Consider the following 20,483-nt stretch of genomic DNA (forward strand, 5'->3'; position numbering starts at 1 on the left):
CAAGCCACTGTCTCTTTGACTCTAAGCTACAATTCCCAGTTATTTATTTTAAAAGAAATTAAAAAGATGACAAAATAGCAAGATGGGTGTCACTGTCCATCATAGAAGAAGTCAAAACAGAATGGGTTGAGACATCATCAAGACATGTCACTTCCAAAAAGGATAAAGGGATAGGACAAAGAAAAGTAAGTGAAAGAGATGTGTTCTTATCCCGCATTTTTAAATGCCAGTGTCTTTTACCAAAATCACATGATTCCGTTCCAAATTACATCATTTTGTTCGTTTAATCACTTTAGTCAGCAGACAACGGATGGCAAGAGCTCAAATGTCAAGAGATCACTTTTCTCCCGATACAAACAAGTTCCTCCTTTAAAAAACAAAACAAAACAAAAAAACAAAACAAAACAAAAACACATTACATCACATTTTATTGACTCTTGCGGTTCAAGACAATTGTTTGGGTATGTTTTGGTAAATTCTGACGTCTCACTTCATTGCATAAACCTAATTTACGCGCAAGATGGGAGCGTTAAGACATTTGCTGCCGTAGGACGAGAGTCGACATGTTGGTTCCCTTCCGGGACGTGTTTCCAGTCGGACTATTTTTGTAGTCGGACCGATGCACCTTCAAACTGTCACAGAGAGTCGACTCGGGCTGTTTTCAACACAGTTTTATTAACAATGTTACTTGCTCCATGTCTCTGCATTCAGCCGTCCCCGGCCGTCAGATGGTTGTCACGCTTCACTGGCGGAGTAAACGGCAACTTTTTGCGGCGTAACCTTTCACCCAGAGCCACGCATGGAGAGAGGACCAGCACCAGAAGTCACACCAGTTCCGCTGGGTCCAAACCCGTCCGGATTGGCTGTGCCTCCGGGTTCTGGGGAGACACGGCCACCTCAGGTACCGATTGTGCTCAAGTTGCGCGGTCCGTTAGTTTCAGGATGCTAACGGCTAACTGTTAGCAGACTGGTCATTCGAGAGATAGATTTAGTCCTGATTTTTTTTTCTTTTTTTTTTTTTCTTTTTTTTTTAATCGTTTTTTACTGACACACTACTCTTAAGTTGCAATACAGTCATTACACTTGTTATTAATATTATTTTTAAATAAAAAAAAGTTGCCAGGAAGAATTTATGACTTATTCATCAGTCTAATAATACTTTTGATTTGGAGTCACTTAATCACATGATGTGGAAGCTGTTGGAAAAAAAAGAAGTGAAAATGATCACGAAGTTTTCAACACAAGACTCTCAAAGAGTAAATGAAGATTACTCTGGAGAGAAAGTCTGTCTAATAGGCCAAAACCAATTTCAGCACAGGTTACCTAATGACACCTTGTGATGAAAATGAAATAATGCTGAAAATAACATTTAAAACAGAAAGAACTCATTATTTTTAACATGTAAAATAGTAAACACAACCAGAAATAGTTTCTTATGGATTTATATGTATATGGCTGAGCTGTGTGCGTGTGTGTGCTGTGTGTGTCCGCATCCTCAGTGCCTCAGCTGATCTACGGTGGAAAGCTGGACTTTCTGGTGTTTGACTACCTCAGTGAGATCACCATGTCTTTACTGACCGCTGCCAAGGCCAAGATGCCTGTGAGTTCCTCCTTTCTTGGCAGGGTTCATCTGTGTGCCCGAATCCGTAATGTTACCTCACCGTGTAGGGCGCTAGCTGCCATTTAGAGGTGGCGTTGAGTGATATTAACCATGTTGGTGCTCTTCTGTAGACCCTGGGCTACACCCCAGACTTCATCCAGGTGGCGATAGCTCCCTTCATCAACGACATCCACAGGAAGGGTAGGTATCACTTCTTGATGACACGTGTTAAAGTGGCGACCATTTCCTGTTCCATTCAGTTAACTCCTAATAGAGAACTATTTGCAATCACGTAAACATAATAGTTTGCAAAATCCAGATGAAAGGCAGCAAGTAAATAACAATTACGGCAGAAATAAAGGAAGCAAAAGTCTGTATTGTTCTGGCTTAGATGCTACTACAAGAAAAAAAAGAAAGAAAACAAAATCCATTTTCTGGATGTTAACTGTAGGACCCGTGACCCTGAGCTCAGGAAGAAGTGGGTATGGAGAATGGATGGATGGATTAACTGTAGGAGGAGCCCCATCGTCCTATAAAGTAGTAGTGCAACCTGTAGAAACCTATGCTGTTGATGTATTTAGATTTTCACTCAATCAATTAATGTCATAACTGACCTGCTTTACGAATTGTGATTTGTATGTTTTGTGGTTAATCAAAAAAATAAAACTAAAATGCTGCAAGTGTACATTTAAAACTGTAGTTTAATAGGTAGTAATAGAGGTACAGGTAGACAGGTAAACCTTCTGCAGAAGTAGGGAAGCGTATTAGTAATGTTCCATAATTTCTTTACAGTGTTGAAATAATATGTTTAAATAGATTGTATTAATGTTACATGTCTGACAGTCTGGTCCTGACACACAAATGTCTCCACCTCTGCTGCTCGCGACTGCAAAAAAAAAAAAAGAAGTGTTGTTAGCATTTCCTTCGGGGGCGGTGGTCTGCTTCTATTTTTTTTCCTTTCTAATTACCAATTTCAAGCGCTTGAAAATACTATTTTATTTTAAAGAGTCAAAACAACACGAAGAAGGGGAAAAGGGAATAGGACAAAGTTATGTACTTGGCCAAAAAAAAAAATGCAAAAGTTGTTGACTGGAGTAAGTTGTCAAACTCATTAGTGGATGATTTGTGTGCATGTGTGGAGCTGTGTGTGTGTTGTGTTGTTGTATTTAACTATTTATCTTGTGGTGAAAATGAAGTCAGATTTAATTTGGGTGTAGATTTTTTTGGATTGGTTCAAACAACCCCCAAACACCAGAGGAAGGGGAACTTGTTCCCTCCTGCTGTAGAAAGTCACTTCCTGCTTTCTGTCCGCATTAAAGTCCACAGCGGCAGTGGCGATGAGTGCAAGCCACCAACTATTAATGATGACAGTGTTGTCCAGGCCATGACAATGCCTTACACCAGCCTTTCCACACAGTGAATCGACGCTAACCTACAGCCCCGCCCTCTGCAGGTATCCGTGTGGTCAGCAATGCGGGAGGCGTCAACCCCCTGGCCTGCGCTGCTGCCATACAGGAAGTCGTGAAGAAGGCCGGCTTGGATCTCAAGGTTGCTGTGGTGACCGGCGATGACCTCATGCCCCACGTAAGCGCCGACCGGGGTGAAGCTGTCGCTATTCTGATCGTCCACAGGGAGGCGCACTTCTCCCTCTGCTTTAATTGAACGTGATGATTCCTGTCTGGTCAGAGGCAGAGCCTGAAGGAGGTGAAGATGGCCGGTGACGGCAGCATCGGCCGCTTGCCTTCCTCCCTCCACAGCATGAACGCCTACTTGGGGTACAAACACACTCTCACACCTGCTCTGTCGGCCACCTCTTGAGTGTTTGTCGTTGTTTATTGGCTCCCCTGGCCCTTCTCCTGTCAGAGCTCTTCCGATTCGCCGCTGCCTGGACCTTGGCGCCGACATTGTGGTGACGGGACGCTGCGTGGACAGCGCCATTGCTCTGGGGCCGCTCATGCACTCGGTACGTCTAACTGCACTGCGAACGAAGGTGGAGGCAACCCCACTCTAATGAACTCACAGCAATTCTTTTAATCTGCTGCAGTTTGGGTGGGATCCAACTGAGTACGACCTGCTGGCTGCTGGGAGGTACAGTGCACACACATGCCGTACATAGTTTCCTTTGCATTCTGAACCAGTTGCCATAGTCTCAGACCACACAGCTCATTTTTCTTTATGGTTGGCCCCTCCCTACTGTGTGTGTGTGTGTGTGTGTGTGTGTGTGTGTGTGTGTGTGTGCGCGCGTGCACGTGTGTGTGTGTGTGTGTGTGTGTGTGTGTGTGTGTGTGCACGTGCGCATCAGTCTTGCAGGTCACCTGATCGAGTGCGGTGCTCAGAGTACAGGAGGAATTTTCACCGACTGGCACAAGGTTCCCGACTGGTAGGACAGTGGAGCGTTTCAATTTTTCCCCCGTGTTGTTCAACTTCCTGTTTTTTCGTCGCGGTACATTTCTCATTGTATTGATAATCATCGATCCCCATTAGTCACTGCCTCAGTAGTGACTCTTCTTACTGGGCTCAATTAGAAATTACAGCGTCATTAAAAGATTCCCAAGTAAAAACCTAATAAAAAAACAAAAACAAATTAAAGATCACAATACATATAATAGATACAGTAACAAAATAAGCACAAAGAAAATGAAACGCGACATGACCAAATACAATGTACTCACAAATAACATTAGCCACAATCTACAACAGCCTCTTTAGTATTTTCTTCAAACCATCTCTGCTAGATATCAAAATGAAATGTTGTGGAAGTTTGTTCCAGTACGTGATGTGCATCACAGTTTCCTTGAATGCGTCCGTTTTAGGTTTTGGCAAGGTGAAATGACCTCTAGCGGCTTGTCCAGTGCCATGGTCGTGACTATCAGCTGAGCAAACAACAGCTGAGGAAAGAGACTAGAAGGTTTACGTGAGATGTTGATGTGTCTCAAAAATATAATAATGCCACAAGCCAGTCCAGGGCTGGGCAAACTGTTTGACTGGTGGGCCACAATGGGTCCTACATTTTGAATGATGGCCCTGAGCAGGAGCAGATGGATGGAGTGTTTTAGTGAGCCACCTCATAGGAGGAAAAAATATATCATGGGATATGTAGAAAACATCTGCTTTAATGTCAATTGAAAATGAACAAAAGCAAAGTTACAATAAAATATGTTTTCTATTGAAGCCCCACGGCATTTGGCTCTTTATTGAAATGACTGTTAAAACACTGAGAAAATGGATGAAATACAGTTATTCCATTACTTATTTACTTAATTTAAGTAATATAATTTCTTCAAGTTCGGCGGGCCAGATTAAAAAAGCTTAAAAAAAAAACATGCCTGTGTTAGACTGTGGCCTCCAGTTACTGAAGAAGGTTGCCTGTCAGCGAGCTTATGGAAGTAGGTTGAAGTACAGAAATTAGGGCAGAATTAATGTCTGGCTAATATTGGCTATTCTTTAGCAGCTAGCTAGCGCCACTTTTGCTAGCAAACGTTTGCGTAAGTAAATTTTAGCTAACGAGCAAACCAGAAGGAAACCTTCATTCAAAAATGTTCCAGTGTCTTGACTGTCTAAATGGCTTATTTTACTGTAAGCTAATGATAGCTTCTATGGGAAACACTCATACCCAAATCTAATGTAAAAATTAGTATCATTTCTTCTAGTTCTGCCTGTCAGGCAGCAGGTGGCCCCCGGGCCGTAGTTTGCCCAATGCCTGCGCTACTCTCTCACTGACTCTCATCCATGACAATTGATTGTTCTTGTTGATTGTCTACAACGTGTGTGGCGTTGGTTTTCCTCAGGGATGTGATGGGGTTCCCGGTGGTGGAGTGCTCCTCTGACGGTTCCTTCGTCCTCTCCAAGCCCCCTGGCACCGGCGGCCTGGTCTCCTTCGGCACGGCGGCTGAGCAGCTGGTGTACGAGATCGGGGACCCGCGGTGCTACCTGCTGCCTGACGTCACCTGTGACTTCAGCCAGGTGGTAATACGAGAGGTCCCAGGTACTCGTGCATTTTTCTGATTTTTCTGACACACACACACACACACACACACACACACACACACACACACACACATACACACACACACACACCCGGGGGAGGTTGAGGACGTGACCGCTGGCTGAACCAGCAACTGTTTCTGGAATCACTGTACGTTCATCTCACAACCTTACATGAACGTGTCTGGACGGTTGCTGGAGCCGCTGCCTGACCCTGCACTCCCCCCTCCCCCTTGCCCTCCCTCTGAACCTCTGTTAAACTCCATATCAGTCCCCCCCCCCGTCCTAAAAACTAAACAAGAGGCTCCGATTAAACCCATCTGACCGTCACATGAACTCTCCTGCTCCGATAATAGCGAACTCCTCTCTGTAATTAATTCTTCTTCTGTGGTGCCTGCGTCCCCGCAGCCTCACTCCCGTTTGGGTAAATAATCACGGCGTGAAATTACGTGCGGGGAATCAGAGCACATGCTGCAGCAAGTGGCTCCTGGGTGATCCCCAAAATGCTGCAGGTGAAATCTTTCAACCGAACTCCGATAGACCGGCATCATTTATTACGATTCTAAGCAAAGTCAACATTTCCTCCCAATCACAGAAATTCAGTGTCGTTCAGGTGCTTAAATGTTCAATGTACATACTGTCCAACAGCTGAACTCTGTTACGGCTTCTATATGCTTTGCTCAAACTTCACGGGATCTGTAGTTTCATCTGAGGATAAATGAGTGTTGTGTAAAAACGCCATCTTGTTTTACACTCAAACGATTTCAAACATTTTTTTATTTTTACCATTTGATTCCTGCTTGGTTTGTTTGGATCCGCTGTGTTCACTTTTGTCATTTGGATTGGAGTCGGACACAGTGTGGGAGGTCTGGACCGACTCCATTTGATATTGCGCTTTAAAGATGGGGACGGATGTGACCCGTCGGCTACTTCTGTCACTATACACTATAAACACACTCTGCTAATTGACCCTGACTTGACCGTGTCCTGATTCCAGAACAGAGGTTTACATTTTGATGTGTTGAGTGTGGGAGTCTGATGAGTGTGGGAGGAGTTGCAATTTGAAGGTTTGGTTGAGTTCACAATGAGGTAATATTTTAAAGTGGTTGAAACAGTCGAGGGTCGTGTCTGTGTGTGTTTGACTCTGTAATGAGTCTCAGTGTTGACGCAGGAAATCACCTTCACACCTTCACTTTTGGTGTTTTGCGTGTGTGTGTGTCCAGGTGTAGAGGGCGGGGCTGTCAAGGTGACTGGGGCTAAAGGTTGTGCTCCTCCACATGAGTACAAGGTAAAACACACCCTGTTGAAATCACACATGCACTGACACACGCTGCTCCAGCCGTACGTATCGGGGTTTTCCAAGTGGCGCTGATGTTGTCCCCACCCCCACCCGCACCCAGGTGTGCGCCACCTACCTGGACGGCTTCAGGGCGATGGCCGTGTGCCCAGTGGGAGGGCCCAGGGCGGTGGACAAAGCCCGACGAACCGCGCAGAGCATCATCAAACGGTACGTGAAGATTGCGACAGTGTCATCTCTCAAGTTGTGTTGTTTGCTAACACAACAGAAGTATTTCTGTGTGTTTTCTAGGTGCGTGCGTATTTTCAAACAGCTGGGACTCGAGGACTTCAGTTCTGTTAACATCCAGGTGCTTGGAGCAGAGGACACGTACGGCGCCAACGCCATCTCTCAGGTACAAAGACGGTTGAAAATGTCTCCTCTTGACTCCATCACCTACTCCTGCTGCTCCTCCTTCATTAAGTCAAGGTTAAGGCCCATTACTGTAACCTTGGCTTAATGAAAACTGCAGCAAACTGCCATGCTTGTTAGGCAGTGAGAGGCCCGTCTGTCGGACTGCACAGCATTCTCGTGGGTGAATACAAATGATGTGGAAATGCAAGTTGGTTGTAGGAGCTGAGGCACTCAGAAAAAGCCTTTCTTAAAGAGCCTTTACTTAAGCATGGCCCAAGTTAAAAACTAGCTGACACGTTGCGGCCTGTGGGCTTTCATCAGGCCTGATGTACAGTAATATGGTCACCATCTGTAACCACATATAATATATGTGGAAATGCAGTGTATTGTTGGTGGCTGCATTGGTTTTTATGCTAGTTTGGTCAATGAGGCAGCTGCAGGGCTAATTAAGTGGTGACTTTTCTCAATAGCCTATACTACATGCTACATACTACATGACATGGAGCCTATCTCATCTTAGCCTCCGCTCCCAGGACTACATTGCTCTTGTTGTCCCTCCAGTCTGTACTGAGTTTGGGAGAAAAGCTTTTTCCTACTCTGTCCCTGCAACCTGGACCAAGCTACAGTCTGGCTTGGTTAACTTTGGGGAGTTCAAGGGGCTTTTTGGAAGGCTGGAGAAAGCCACTGTGGGAGTTTGCAGTTGCAACTGGTTTTATTTCATTTTCCTTCACTTTGCTTTGCAAATGTAGCCCATTGTACATCATCTTGTTTGTAACTTTCTGTAGTTGCCTGGATCTCAATGAGGTTTTCAACCTGTATAAATAAAGGTCAATAAAATAAAATACCATACAATAATAGCAACTGAAAAAGATGTTTGCAACAGTGCTCCAGTGTACTGCCACAATCATTTGGAAGGATGTGTGAGCCGCTGCCTGTCTGTCTGCAGGGCTGCAGAGAAGCTGTGCTTTGGTTGGCCGTCCACCACAGACAGAAGAAAGCTCTGGAGTTCTTCTCCAGGGAAGTCAGCCCCGCAGGGACCGGCATGGGTATGAAGAAGAGAGTCAGCAGTGCTCTCTCAGCATTGTCGTTGCTGTGTGGAGTTACCACATAGCACACCAAGCGCCAGTGGAACAAAATATCTCACATTCACGATCGTGGCTCCTCACTTCCTGCCAGAATAACCAGGATGATTGACGGCAGCGACTGCTTATTGCATAGTTTAACTTTGCTTTAGTTTAGTTGGAGGAGGAGAAGCCACAGCAGCCTTTTTTGCTCGAGGAAGATTTCCAAATTTTGGCAAATTTGCTTGCGTTTCTGCGTGCCGGATTAAAAAACAACAACAACAAAAAATAAATACAGGCACTGATAAAGGGAATGTACCTGCCTATATGACTTATGGGGATTATGGCAACATGAGAATTGACCAAAAAGTCAAACTATCCCTTTATGGCTAATGATATATAAGCTTAAAACGTCTTACACTAGAGAGTCAGACGCTGGGTAGTGGAATCGTGTTGTCGAACGTAAATGCACACACACACACACACACACACACACACACACACACACAGTGAACTAAGTGACTCCTGATGATTCAGACTGCTGTTGATGCTGAACAGGAAATAGTAAGACTGATCCCAGACCAGCTAACATGTCTTCCTCCTCCTCCTACTCCTCCTCCTCCTCCTCCTCTTTTTCTGCCTCTTTCTCAGCTCCTGGACTGACAGGCATTGTGGGCGGGCGACCCAAAGTGTGAGTTGAACTAAAGGGTGTGTGAGAGAGAGAGAGAGAGAGGAGAAGAGAGAGAGAGAGAGAGAAGAGAGAGAGAGAGAGAGAGAGAGAGAGAGAGAGAGAGAGAGAGAGAGAGAGAGAGAGAGAGAGAGAGAGAGAGAGAGAGAGAGAGAGAGAGAGAGAGAGAGAGAGAGAGAGAGAGAGAGAGAGAGAGAGAGAGACCTTACGCGATACATCCTCTGTGTCCTCCTGTCCTGTCCTGTCCCAGGTCTCCTGTCCTCAGGCCCTTCTTCTTTCTCCACCCCAAGTCTCAGCTGAAGGTGTGTTTGATTTGTAGATTCATGAGAGCAGCCTGGTTCCTTCGCCACTCCCCAGGTCTTCCTTGCCTCAATCCCTTGTCACTGTTGTCTCCTCAGGTGGACATCCATGTGGACGGTGGGCTGGTGGAGTCACTCACAGAGGCGGAGCCAGATGCTCCTGTTCTGGAAGCCCCTCCTGCTGTTGAAGATGCACCTGATGCAGGTAAGTGTTCAGAAAAAAAAATCTACTATAATTGAAGTGTTTTCAAGTCTGTTTTGGGAGAATCCATGATCCATGGGACCCTTAAAGAAGTCCCAAAAGGGTCTTGAAGTTTTGGTGCTTTTCCCATGCACCCTGTGAACAGTGAGTTGCCCTCCTAACTCCCAGTGTGTATCTTAAAAGGTGCAGTGAGTGATGTTTGACCAAAGAGGGCGACGTTCAAACATGTAACAGGAAGCAAAACCTGCTTCAGCAACTGCAAACACACCAGTGCAAGTTGTTCTGCTAATGTTAATTTTGTACACCAATGATGCTTTCACAAGCTTCACAAACTCACTCATAGCCAGAGGAATGAATGAAAAGGAAGTGACCAACAATTTCAGTCGTTTTTTTTCCCTCCTGCCAGACCTCCTAAATGATCACAAACATGGTGTTGTCCTGACACCTGCAGTTGTGTGTCTCCCTGCAGAGCTTCCATGTGGACGGCACACCTACAGACTGGAGGAGCTGGCCTATACCCGCAGTGGAGACAAAGGAGACTCTGCTAACATCGGTAAGACACACAGGAAGTCAACTGGTCCTGACAGTACAGGGCACACTTTGTTTCCATAAATCCATTTAATTCACATTTTAAAGAATATTACATTTTAAATTTTATGGAAACAGTATTATTCATAATAACGTCCTCTGATAGAGTTTGTATGCTCCCGTGATTTTAGTCTTTTCCAAAACAGAGCTAATAAGCAGCATTCCTCATGGCTGACTGAACTACAAAAATAATCACAACCCAATTGCCAATAATTCCTTTACATTCTTCTGCTAATCTTGTTTACCTCTGCCTCTTCCAGTGATCAGGTAGTGGCAGGTAATGACATTGCTACACTTATGGATTTTTATATAGCCTTTAGTTTCATTTTCAAGCAAGCTTATCAAAGTTCACGCTTCACATTTATTGCAACTCAACAAATGTGGAGTTATTTTAGTATTTTAAGAAGCCACTGACTACTTGTGTTCAAAGCTTAGCTGTTAGCTGTTAGCTCGTTATCTTGTTTTATTACGTAGCATAATTCAAAGCGACTAGCCGTTAGATTGGATTTAGAAGGACAAGAGGGCTGAAACGGCAACTCTCAAATGTCACAAATCAACATTTTGTTTGGGCTCATGGCAGAGATATATTGTCACATGGTGTTTTTAAACTAAGCTAGGCACACTGGCGGCTAAACTCCTTCTCTTCAGGTGTGGTGGCTCGTCACCCGCTCTTCTTCCCTTACCTGAAGAAACACCTCACTGCTTCTGTGGTGGAGGAGTACTTCTCGCACCTCATCCAGCCGGACACGAAGGGCTCTGTCACACGGTGAGCTAGCTTTCTGTTAGCTTTCGGCGTTAACATATGACAGAGTGAATATGACATGTTTGAGACTTTTGCCCTGTGCTTCCCCTCGCAGGGAAACTTAATCCTTTAATCTCAAACTCTTACCTGCTTCAACTGTCGACCTCCCTTATTTTGCGCCCTGCGAATTGGGACAACTCTAAACAATGACCACGTCACTAGAAGTCACCAGAGCTTCTACATAGACAGATGTGGCAGCGCCCTTTACAGTCTGCACTGACACAGAGTCGACGTGGCGGCTAAATGGAGGGGTAGGGCCAATGGGGTGAATTTGGACTGGGCCTTTATACAGTGGGACAAAAAAGTATTTGGCAGCCACCGATTCTGCAAGTTGTCCCACTTAAAAAGATGAGAGGTCTATAATGTTCATCATAGGTACACTTCAACTGCGAGAGACAGAATGGAAATCACATTGTATGATTTGTAAAGTATCTATTTGCATAATGGTGCAGAAAATAAGTATTTCATCAATAACAAAAGTTCACTTTACTTAGTTTACTTTGTAATGTAACCCTTGTTGGCAATGACAGAGGTCAAATGTTTCCTGTAGGTCTTCACAGATTTGCATATTTGCAGATATATGCAGATTTTAATATGTATTTAGCACCTACAAACAAGTAAGAATTCTGGCCCTCACAAACCCGTTACTTCTTCATTAAGAAGCTCCTCCACTCATTACCTGTATTAATGGCAACCTTTTGAGCTTGTTATCTGTATAAAAGACACCTGTCAACACCATTAAACAGTCAGACTGCAACCTCTCTACAATGGCCAAGAATAAAGAGCTGTCTCCTGCACTAGACTGGGATGAGCCAATCTACAATAGGCTTGGTGAGATCAACAGTTGGAGCACTTCTTGGAATAAATGGTAAATGGACTGCACTCATATAGCGCTTCCAGTACCTTCATGGCAGCCCAAACCACTTTACAAAGGCCTCTCATTCACCCATGCACACATTCACACACCAATGGGTGGCCGCTGCCATGCAAGGTGCTGCCTAGCCCCATTGGGAACAATTAGGGTTCACTGTCTTGCCCAAGGACACGTCACCATGTGTACAGTTGGAGCTGGGATTTGAACCGCCAACCCTTCGAACATCAATTCACAGCCCGCTCTACCAACTGAGCCAAACTAAATACAAGATCACTGACAATCCCCCTCCACCTACTGTGAAGCATGGCGGTGGAAACATAATTCTTTGGGGCTGCTTTTCTGCAAAGGGGACAGGACGACTGATGCGTATTAAGGAAAGGATGAACGGGGCCATGTATCGCAGATTTGGGGCAAACACCTCCTTCTATCAGTGAGAGCATTGAGGATGAAATGTGGCTGGATCTTCCAGCATGACATAATCCTAAACACACCACCCGGGCAATGAAGGAGCAGCTACGTAAAAAGCGTTTCAAGGTTCTGGAGTAGCATAGCCAGTCTCCAGACCTAATCCAATAGAGAATCTATGGAGGGAGTTGCCCTGTGTTTCCCATCGACAGCCCCAAAACATCACAGCTCTTGAGAAGATCTGCAAGGAAGAATTGGCCAAAATACCAGCTACAGTGTGTGCAAACCTAGTGAAGACCTAACGGAAACGTTTGACCTCTGGCATTGCCCACCAGGGTTACATTACAAAGTGTTACGTTCTGTCTCTCACAGTTGAAGTGTACCTATGAGGAACATTACAGACCTCTCATCTTTGTAAGTGGGACAACTTGCAGAATCGGTGACTGCAAAATACTTTTTTTTGCCCCACTGTATCCATCCAAGAAGATCCATCTCCTTGTGGTTTAATGTCTTACATTTTCAAAATTGTAAGGACACAGCAGGCACGAAAAGGAGAGCCACATCAGACTGAGAGACACCAAGAACCGCAACCAGACAACACTGTAAACATCTCAGCTCCAAACAGAAGAGTCAGTGTTCTGACTTTCTCAGCTGGACCACCAACACTGTGGTGGAAATCTCATCCTAGCATGAAGAAGATCTTCCTCTCTGTCGTCCTCGTGCTGTCAGTGTGGAAGCCACAGTGCTGAGGGGCGTCCGCTGCTTTGTTTTGCAGACGAGATGTTGTCCCATCAGTCCGTTGCCATAGGTTCTGAGGAGGAGCCACAAGAATCTTCATCATAATGGTCATTATATCTCTTAATCTTGAGAGTGACTCCAGGAAGTCTGTTCAGTTTAGCCTGGCGTCACCTTCCTGTCGGACTTGTTGACCGCTTGGCAATTAGCTTGTCGGTAGAGTGGCATCGAACTCTAATCTGGGCCAACACCTGGTACTCGTGAATGGGTCAAGGAGAAAAATATCCGAACCTCGAAGGATGTACTTTGACCGAAACAGCACCTATTTGCGTGGGTTGCATTCTCACATGAAGATCATTAAAACCAAGCACAGACACAAGTGCCCGATGACCGCAGTGTGGCTGCACACCAGCTCTCACACCCATGATTGTGAGAAACTAACAGCCTTCTCCCAGTTCCAGGACTCCCCATGGGCTAGAAAATACATCTATTATCCGCATAAATCTGCAGACATTACACACTGATTTATTCCTCATTGTTTTTTCTGCCCGCTGCGCGTTTCAAATATGCAGGTAGATAATAAAGAAGAATGTTTACAACCAGTGGTTTGGACTCAAGACCAGCAAACTGGCAAAAGTGAAAAGTGGCACTTGCTTCCAAAAAATATCGGGCACGTTTTCATTAATGGTTCTGTAACAATGGTGGACCAGTCCGTGCATCTGCCCACGTCTCTGCGACGTGACTCGGGCCGCAGCATGTTAGCAATTAGCCTAATGATGAGGTGGAGGCTGTAAAACTCGCTGACCTGCGACTCCTCTCCCAGCTGCAACACGCCTCCCCGACGCCGCCGAGCCGCCAGTTATACACCTTGTCTGCTCGTATAACCTGCAGGAGACGCACACACACACACACACACACACACACACACACACACACACACACACACACAGAAGGCTGCCAGCACAGCCTGGTAACATATGTTTGCACTAGTGGTTAATTTGTGTGTGTGTGTGTGTGTGTGTGTGTGTGTGTGTTTCTAGATACACTCTTCCTGGGATCCATGGCCTCAACTTTGTCCTGCAGAATTCATTGGGTGGGGGAGGGGTGGCGTCTCTACGCAGTGACCCCCAGGTGACACACACACACACACACACACACACACACACACACACACACACACACACACACACACAGACACACACACCTTCCTCGCCATCCCTCGCTCAGAGCCACCAGTAAAAGTTTCTTTTACCACCTCGTTGGAATCCGTAGCACATCTAAAGCTCACACAGGCGCGCACGCACTCACACACGCGCAGGACGTGTCGATTCACACACATGCAATAAACCAGAGACCTGGCTCCAAAGGGAGACACATAAAGGAAAGTTGTGTTTTCTTGTTTAACTTCCTGCCCCCTCCTGTCTCGCCCTTCTCACTCCCTCGCCAGGGTAAGGCATTTGGTCAGATGCTGTTGGACCTGAAGATCGCAGGACTTCCCGACCTCAAATCACTGGTCGACTGACACAGAGGCACAGCTGGCGGTGGAATGGTGCGCAGATAAGATGTGACTGCGCAAAGTTCCTTCGGTCTCAAATGTTTCTTTTGATTTCTCATTTCAGAATTTGTATTTCTCGATTAATCTGATGAAATATTCAATTGTTTGTGGGCAATTTTCACCGATAGACTGGGACAGTGACTGTATGAAGGGCTCAGGTTTGTTGGCCAACACGGATTGCTAGATTTAGCGCTGAGCTGCGCGGCACCAGCAGTGCAGGATGAAACACAGGAGTGTATAGAGAGGTTGGCACCGTGGCACAAACAATTGTTAAGAGTGATTGCTTTCCTTTAGAAATATTATCAGGCTTAGGCAGCATCAGTTATAATCGGAAGGTAATCGACGGAATCAGTTGCTTTGCTACGTTTAACCAATTTAGAATGAAGTCGTCACGCCGACTGTTTACTGGTGTGCTGGTTTGTTGATGTTGAGAGGGTAAACGGTCAGAGCTTGCGTTCCTCCTCGCTTCCCTGAATCTGACCCAACTCTGGTGGAATGTGTGTTTCCTTCCCTGCTCAGTGTGTTTATTCTTAATTACAACCAGACTGGCGTGGCTGCGCAACGTCTGTCAGTCATCGAAGCCCCTCTCGCCTCGCCGACACCCCGCTGCTTCCACCCCCCCCACCAGTCATCAGAGAGGAAGGAAAAAAGTGGCTTTGTAGATGGATGTTGGAGGAATTATTGCGGATTTAGGAAAAACTGTTTAATGTTGGTGCTGTGAATCTGCGGATGACGCATCGGTTGAGAAACAAACAACAGACACACATCTGACGCGACGGGAATTAGAGAAAAAACGGCATCACCACTAACATGTCAACACATCTGTCCCCCATGTTGACTGCAAGAGGGGTGTTTTGAAAACAAGCTCCAACATCTTTTAGTCATTTATTTGTCACACATTGTAGACGCATTCAGGAAATGGTTTTGGCATCAACAGACTTAAACGCAGGGTTTTGAAATATTATATTTTTATTAAGGAATTCTCAGCAGCTGTTGACGATTGAAACGTCTCAGGGCCAAGAGTCGAGCCTTGAGAGACACCTGGTAGTTGTTAAGAATCAGGAAGCAAACCGGCTCACTGATCTGTTCCTTGCAGCACCGGTAGGAAGAGTGACGCTGGGGTTAAGTGCCTTGCTTGTGGGCAGCTTACAACAAAAGGAGATCCAAACACTGTGACCAAACTCCCCATCCATTTGGCACGCTCTGTTTCTCAAGAGAAAGACGGAATTAATAATGGTTAACGGAATTATCAATCAATTTCTATGAAGAAAATGTTTTTTAAAAACTTGAATGACTGATTTCAATTGTCTAAAGAAATTAAAAGTGCTTTTGTGAGCAATACGTGAAATTGTTTTGAGTGTTTGTGTCTGTGTACTGAGATTAATTCATCCATCGGTGGAAAACAAGTTTTCTGAATCAGAATTTTGCAGAGGAAGGTCAAAAACATTAAAGTTTTCACAGACATGTTATTGTATTATATTTATACTCCTTAAAAAAGTAATTATGTTTCCATGGAGCTGAAATTTTGCAAGACTAGAAAAGAATGAGTAAATAGTACACTGGATGAAGAGCACATGAATGCCCAGGAGGCGCTGCTCATCATGGCTCTGACAATGGGCAGAAATCATTTATCATGCTTAGACAGCGTGGGAACAAGTGTGTGCGAGTTCATTAATCAGAGTGTCAGATGTGCAGCAGCTCACCTTTGTCTTGAAAGACGCGAAGGTGAAATGAATGATGCTTCTCCACACACGCACACACACACAGCCATTGCTTGTGAAGATGGATACTGCTCCATTGTTCCTATCCCATCTTTGTCTCTTTGTCCTCTTTGTTCTGGTCACATGGTAGACATCTATGATTTATGTCTTTTTGTTTTTGTTTTTTGCTACAAATTATAATAATTACAAGGGAACTGCAACAGTAAATCACGCAATTTTCCTTGGGTGGACACAAAGAATGAGGATTTACACAAGGAGCCTTCTCGACCATAAGAAGTTGCACATTTCCTCCTGGGTACGAAGACAAAAAGTTGTCAACACACAAACGTCTATGACTTTTGTTAATTTATTAGTTTTCTATACCTGGGAGGAACTTCATGACAAAACTCTCACAATAGGTTTGTTGGGGCTGAACACGCACACACACACACACACACAACACACACACACACACACACACACACACACACACACACACCCCATTCAGCTTGAATCACCTTTTCACTGGTCCTCAGTTGGGGTCACATCCGTTGAAATCTCATCTTTCCTCATTAAAGACATCTCGGTGGGGAGCAGGCCCACTATTTGTGTGTTTGTGTTTGTGTGTGTGTGTGTGTGTGTGTGTGTGTGTGTGTGTGTTCAGATGCTGACCACTAATCCCACAATCCTTCCATTCTCTTTCATGGCTAAAGCACTTTAAGCCAAGCAAGCAGTTGAAGAATGAGTGACAGCCCTCCAGGCAGCAGGCAGTCAGTGAGTTACCCATGATGCTCTGGGCTATGTGGCATCCCTCCAATGGTATTCAGGCTCTTGGACGGGTCTTCAGACTGCAGATGATGTTTCACCGGTAAACACTTCATTTAAATTCAGGGATGAAGGTTAGGCAGAAAAGGCAACTATTACCAACAGCAGTGTTCTTTTGGATATGAAATTATTTGGGGATTATGAAACTATATCAAGAATGATTTCATCAGTGCCCCTCGTCCTTGTTTTCTATAGCCCCCTGGAGCCTTGTGTTCCTTGTCCTATGTGCCAATGACTGGCGTTGTCCCAATTCACAATGTGATGATGTCTTTTACAATGGACTAAAACTGCACATTTTCTGTTCTTCTTCAACTTGTCTGTTCAAAAAATAAACCACCTTTGATATCTTATAAAGTGAGGAGATAATGTGCTCAATAGAAACATCAAAGGATGCGGGAAATTATGAATTCAGGGACCCAAGAAACTGTTTTTATTTTTATTTTATTTTATTTTTTTAATGTTTTGTGTTCTTTAAGAATGGTGCAGCCTTTTGGTATGACAGCGATTCCTAAAAAAATGAATAAAATGGAGCATTTCTCACTGTCAGCAGAATATTGAGAGCGTGTGAACATTACAGACACAAAGAGCAGAGACTACACTGTGTGTTTATGTGTATTTTAGTGGTTTTGGGAAGCAGTGCCAGTAAACCCTATTTGAGTGTCTGTCTATCATCGCAGACGTCCATTCATTCTCAGTGTGTGTGTGGTAGAAATTGTAAGCGTCATTCTAATCATGAAAACCAAGTGTGAAACTTTAACTAGACTGTGCCCAAAACAAATATGGCATCCTTCATATCACCTTCCCCCACAGCATAAACATGAGACATATTAATCCGCTCTGCCAAAATGTTTTTTTTCCCTCCTATCTCCTAACACGAAGTGGGCGGGGCATAGAGGCTGTTCTGCAGCCAGCCACTAGGGAGCAGTTTTTTTTTTCTTTCTTTTTTTTCTGACACCATGCTGTCTGTTGGTGTCTTGGGGGCCCCCAAACGATGGTAATGGGTCCACGTTCTCTCCCTGTGATGTCACACTGTCCTCCCTGCCCACGCACCGGAGGAGTCAAACTCTGCAGAGACGAACCATGGGCAGCAGACAGACTTTCTCCTCCTCCTGCTGCTCCATCATGCTGGACTCCCTCTCCTTCCTTCTTGAGAAACTTTTCCTCCTCGCCCACCTGAAGCTGTCCATCCTGCAGCCTCCGCCGTTCAGCAGCCGCTCTGACCGGGATGAGAGCCCCCCGACGCCGGCCGGAGCCGCGTTCAGGTTCCAGCGAGGGGACCTGCTGGAAGTCCCGCGGACTCTCTTCACCCACTTCGGAATCTACCTGGGAGACAACCGGGTGGCGCACCTCATTCCGGACGCCCTGCCGCTGGTGACCGCCGACAGCCGGCGGACGCAGCTGATGGTGACGAACACGCGGCTGCTGCTCGGGGTGCTCTCGAAACGCGCCACCATCCGGGTGGACTCGGTGGAGGACTTTGCCTACGGAGCCCGGGTGCTGCCCAACGGCATGGACATGCGCTGGAGCCCGCTGGCCGAGGAGGAGGTGGCCCGGCGGGCAGAGCGGCTGGTGGGCTCCGTGTCCTACAGCCTGCTGTGGAACAACTGCGAGCACTTTGTCACGTACTGTCGCTACGGTTCGGCCCGCAGCCTGCAGACCGACAAGGTGAGGGTCCGGGGCCGTAGAACGGGGCTGGTATTAGGGGCCATCGTTAGAGCTGTCAGGGGAAGCTCTTGTAGGGCCTATCAGGTCACAATCTCTGCCCCCCCATTCTTCTTTTGTATTGTTTGTTACACCTCTCCACTCATTTAAATGTTCTTCACTCCTCTCTCCTCCTCCGCTTCCCCTGCCATCTTCTCTTTTCACTCCCGCAACCCCCTCCCCCTCCTAAGAGACCCAGAAAGGAAAATGTGTGTTAGCCCTTGTGGAGAAACTCTGGAGAACAAGAGCTGCATTCAGTCTGGTGGTGGTGGTGGTGGTGGTGATGATGATGATGATGATGATGGAGAGCAGCTCCAGTCAGCATTAATTTGCGTATCCTGTTTCAGTCCTCACAATAAAAGTCAGCTCAAGTATGTGCTTTTAACTTAAACAGGGTGGTGAGGATAAAAACGTATTTGGATTTGAGAATAGTTAATGACAGAAAACAGCTCTCTCTCTCTCTGTGTATGTGTGTGTGCGTGCATGTGTGTGTGTGTGTGTGTGTGTGTGTGTGTGTGTGTGTGTGTGTGTGTGTGTGTTCTCAGACTGTGGTTTACCTTCCCGCACCACAGAGACTTTCTGCTGCTCCAGTTTCCCAGTCTGTCACTGCTACACTCAACATCTGACTGTGTTGCTTGCAGCCAGCTAAGTTCATTAAAGGGGCCAAGGCAACTTGAGCTATTCTAGGGCTTCTGGCAACCCACACTAAAATAAACAGCACTTCTTTTCCTTGAGTGAGAATTGAGGGCACTCCTGGTCATGGACTTCAAAGGTGCTAAATCTGGGGTAAGCCTCCTCATTAGGAACATCAGACAAAATGGTCATACTACTGCGATCTTTGGCGTGCTAATGATGTTTGCTTACAGATTAGCATCGGTATCAGCCAAGGGGTTTTCTGTGTTATGACACTGCAGGTCACATGGCAGCTGCGTTGATATTATTTCCTCTTCTTTCAGTTCTGTGAGTGGCTGAAGTCACAGATTCAGGACCAGCGGAATATCGTCCTGGTGGCCCTGCTCGGCCTGCTGTCCATGGTGTGTTGGGGAACATCCATCAGCACAATACTGCCCACCCTCCTCGTCCCCTTCGTCCTTTGGATGGCCGGCTAGAACGCCAAGATGCCATGGACAGGAAGCCATCACATGCAAACTAGAAGTGACTCCAGTTAGGGGGCAATTTTGTGCCTTCCATTTGCCTTCAAAGTCAGAATTTGCTGAATAGTTGCACATTTTTGTTGACAGTGTTGCATTTGAATCTGAAAAGCAAGATTGATGCACTTCTTGCTGTTTTTAGCGTTCTTAGGACATCTGAACTTGTAACAGCACAGCATTTGATAATTTGCCACTGCATGACATTTCATATACAGTGAGGACAGTGAAAATAATGAACCTTTTTAAATCTGTGCTGATAAAACAGTGTTATATTGACAACAAAACTTGGGGTTGTGGTCTCTTCAACTTTCTGACATAAAATTCCAAACACAGGAACAAATTTCTGGTCATGTGGTGAAATTAGAAAATTAAATTTCTGAGTTATATTTCAGCATCAGTCTGCAATGCCCAACTGAGCTGGTGTAGTGCCATCTTATGTTACCCTCTGGAAGCCTGGAACTTTGTCTAAATGTCTTATCAATTATGATCTCACAGACATGTAGAGAACTTTTTTATGATATGCTGTAACAACTTATTTTTGTAATGAAGATATAACTATTTTTGCTGTAAATAAAACATTTTGTTTTCAGAGTTCTGTGTTTCATTGCATAAAATGTGAAAAA

The 20,483-nt window shown here is 45.4% G+C and overlaps 2 protein-coding genes across 2 annotated transcripts; both read left to right on the forward strand.

Annotated features, from left to right (window-relative positions):
• Window positions 1–579: 579 nt before the first annotated feature.
• On the forward strand, window positions 580–15,824 carry LOC142894103 (uncharacterized). The gene is made up of 20 exons (XM_076035251.1): window positions 580–901; window positions 1,500–1,600; window positions 1,732–1,801; window positions 3,054–3,184; window positions 3,287–3,375; window positions 3,464–3,563; window positions 3,645–3,688; window positions 3,903–3,980; window positions 5,389–5,585; window positions 6,808–6,872; window positions 6,985–7,091; window positions 7,173–7,275; window positions 8,221–8,320; window positions 8,987–9,026; window positions 9,274–9,325; window positions 9,422–9,527; window positions 9,994–10,077; window positions 10,761–10,878; window positions 13,969–14,059; window positions 14,376–15,824. The coding sequence occupies exons 1-20, from the start codon at window positions 682–684 to the stop codon at window positions 14,448–14,450; spliced, it is 1,971 nt and encodes a 656-aa protein (XP_075891366.1). The 5' UTR covers window positions 580–681; the 3' UTR covers window positions 14,451–15,824.
• A 2,261-nt stretch (window positions 15,825–18,085) lies between these two features.
• On the forward strand, window positions 18,086–20,449 carry LOC142894106 (lecithin retinol acyltransferase-like). The gene is made up of 2 exons (XM_076035256.1): window positions 18,086–18,673; window positions 19,666–20,449. The coding sequence occupies exons 1-2, from the start codon at window positions 18,089–18,091 to the stop codon at window positions 19,816–19,818; spliced, it is 738 nt and encodes a 245-aa protein (XP_075891371.1). The 5' UTR covers window positions 18,086–18,088; the 3' UTR covers window positions 19,819–20,449.
• The last annotated feature ends 34 nt before the right edge of the window (window positions 20,450–20,483 follow it).

The sequence above is a fragment of the Nelusetta ayraudi genome, unplaced genomic scaffold (genome assembly GCF_046127955.1).
Source record: "Nelusetta ayraudi isolate G7.1 ecotype Tasmania unplaced genomic scaffold, CSIRO-AGI_Nayr_v1 ptg000042l, whole genome shotgun sequence".
In the NCBI taxonomy this organism is placed as follows: domain Eukaryota; kingdom Metazoa; phylum Chordata; class Actinopteri; order Tetraodontiformes; family Monacanthidae; genus Nelusetta; species Nelusetta ayraudi.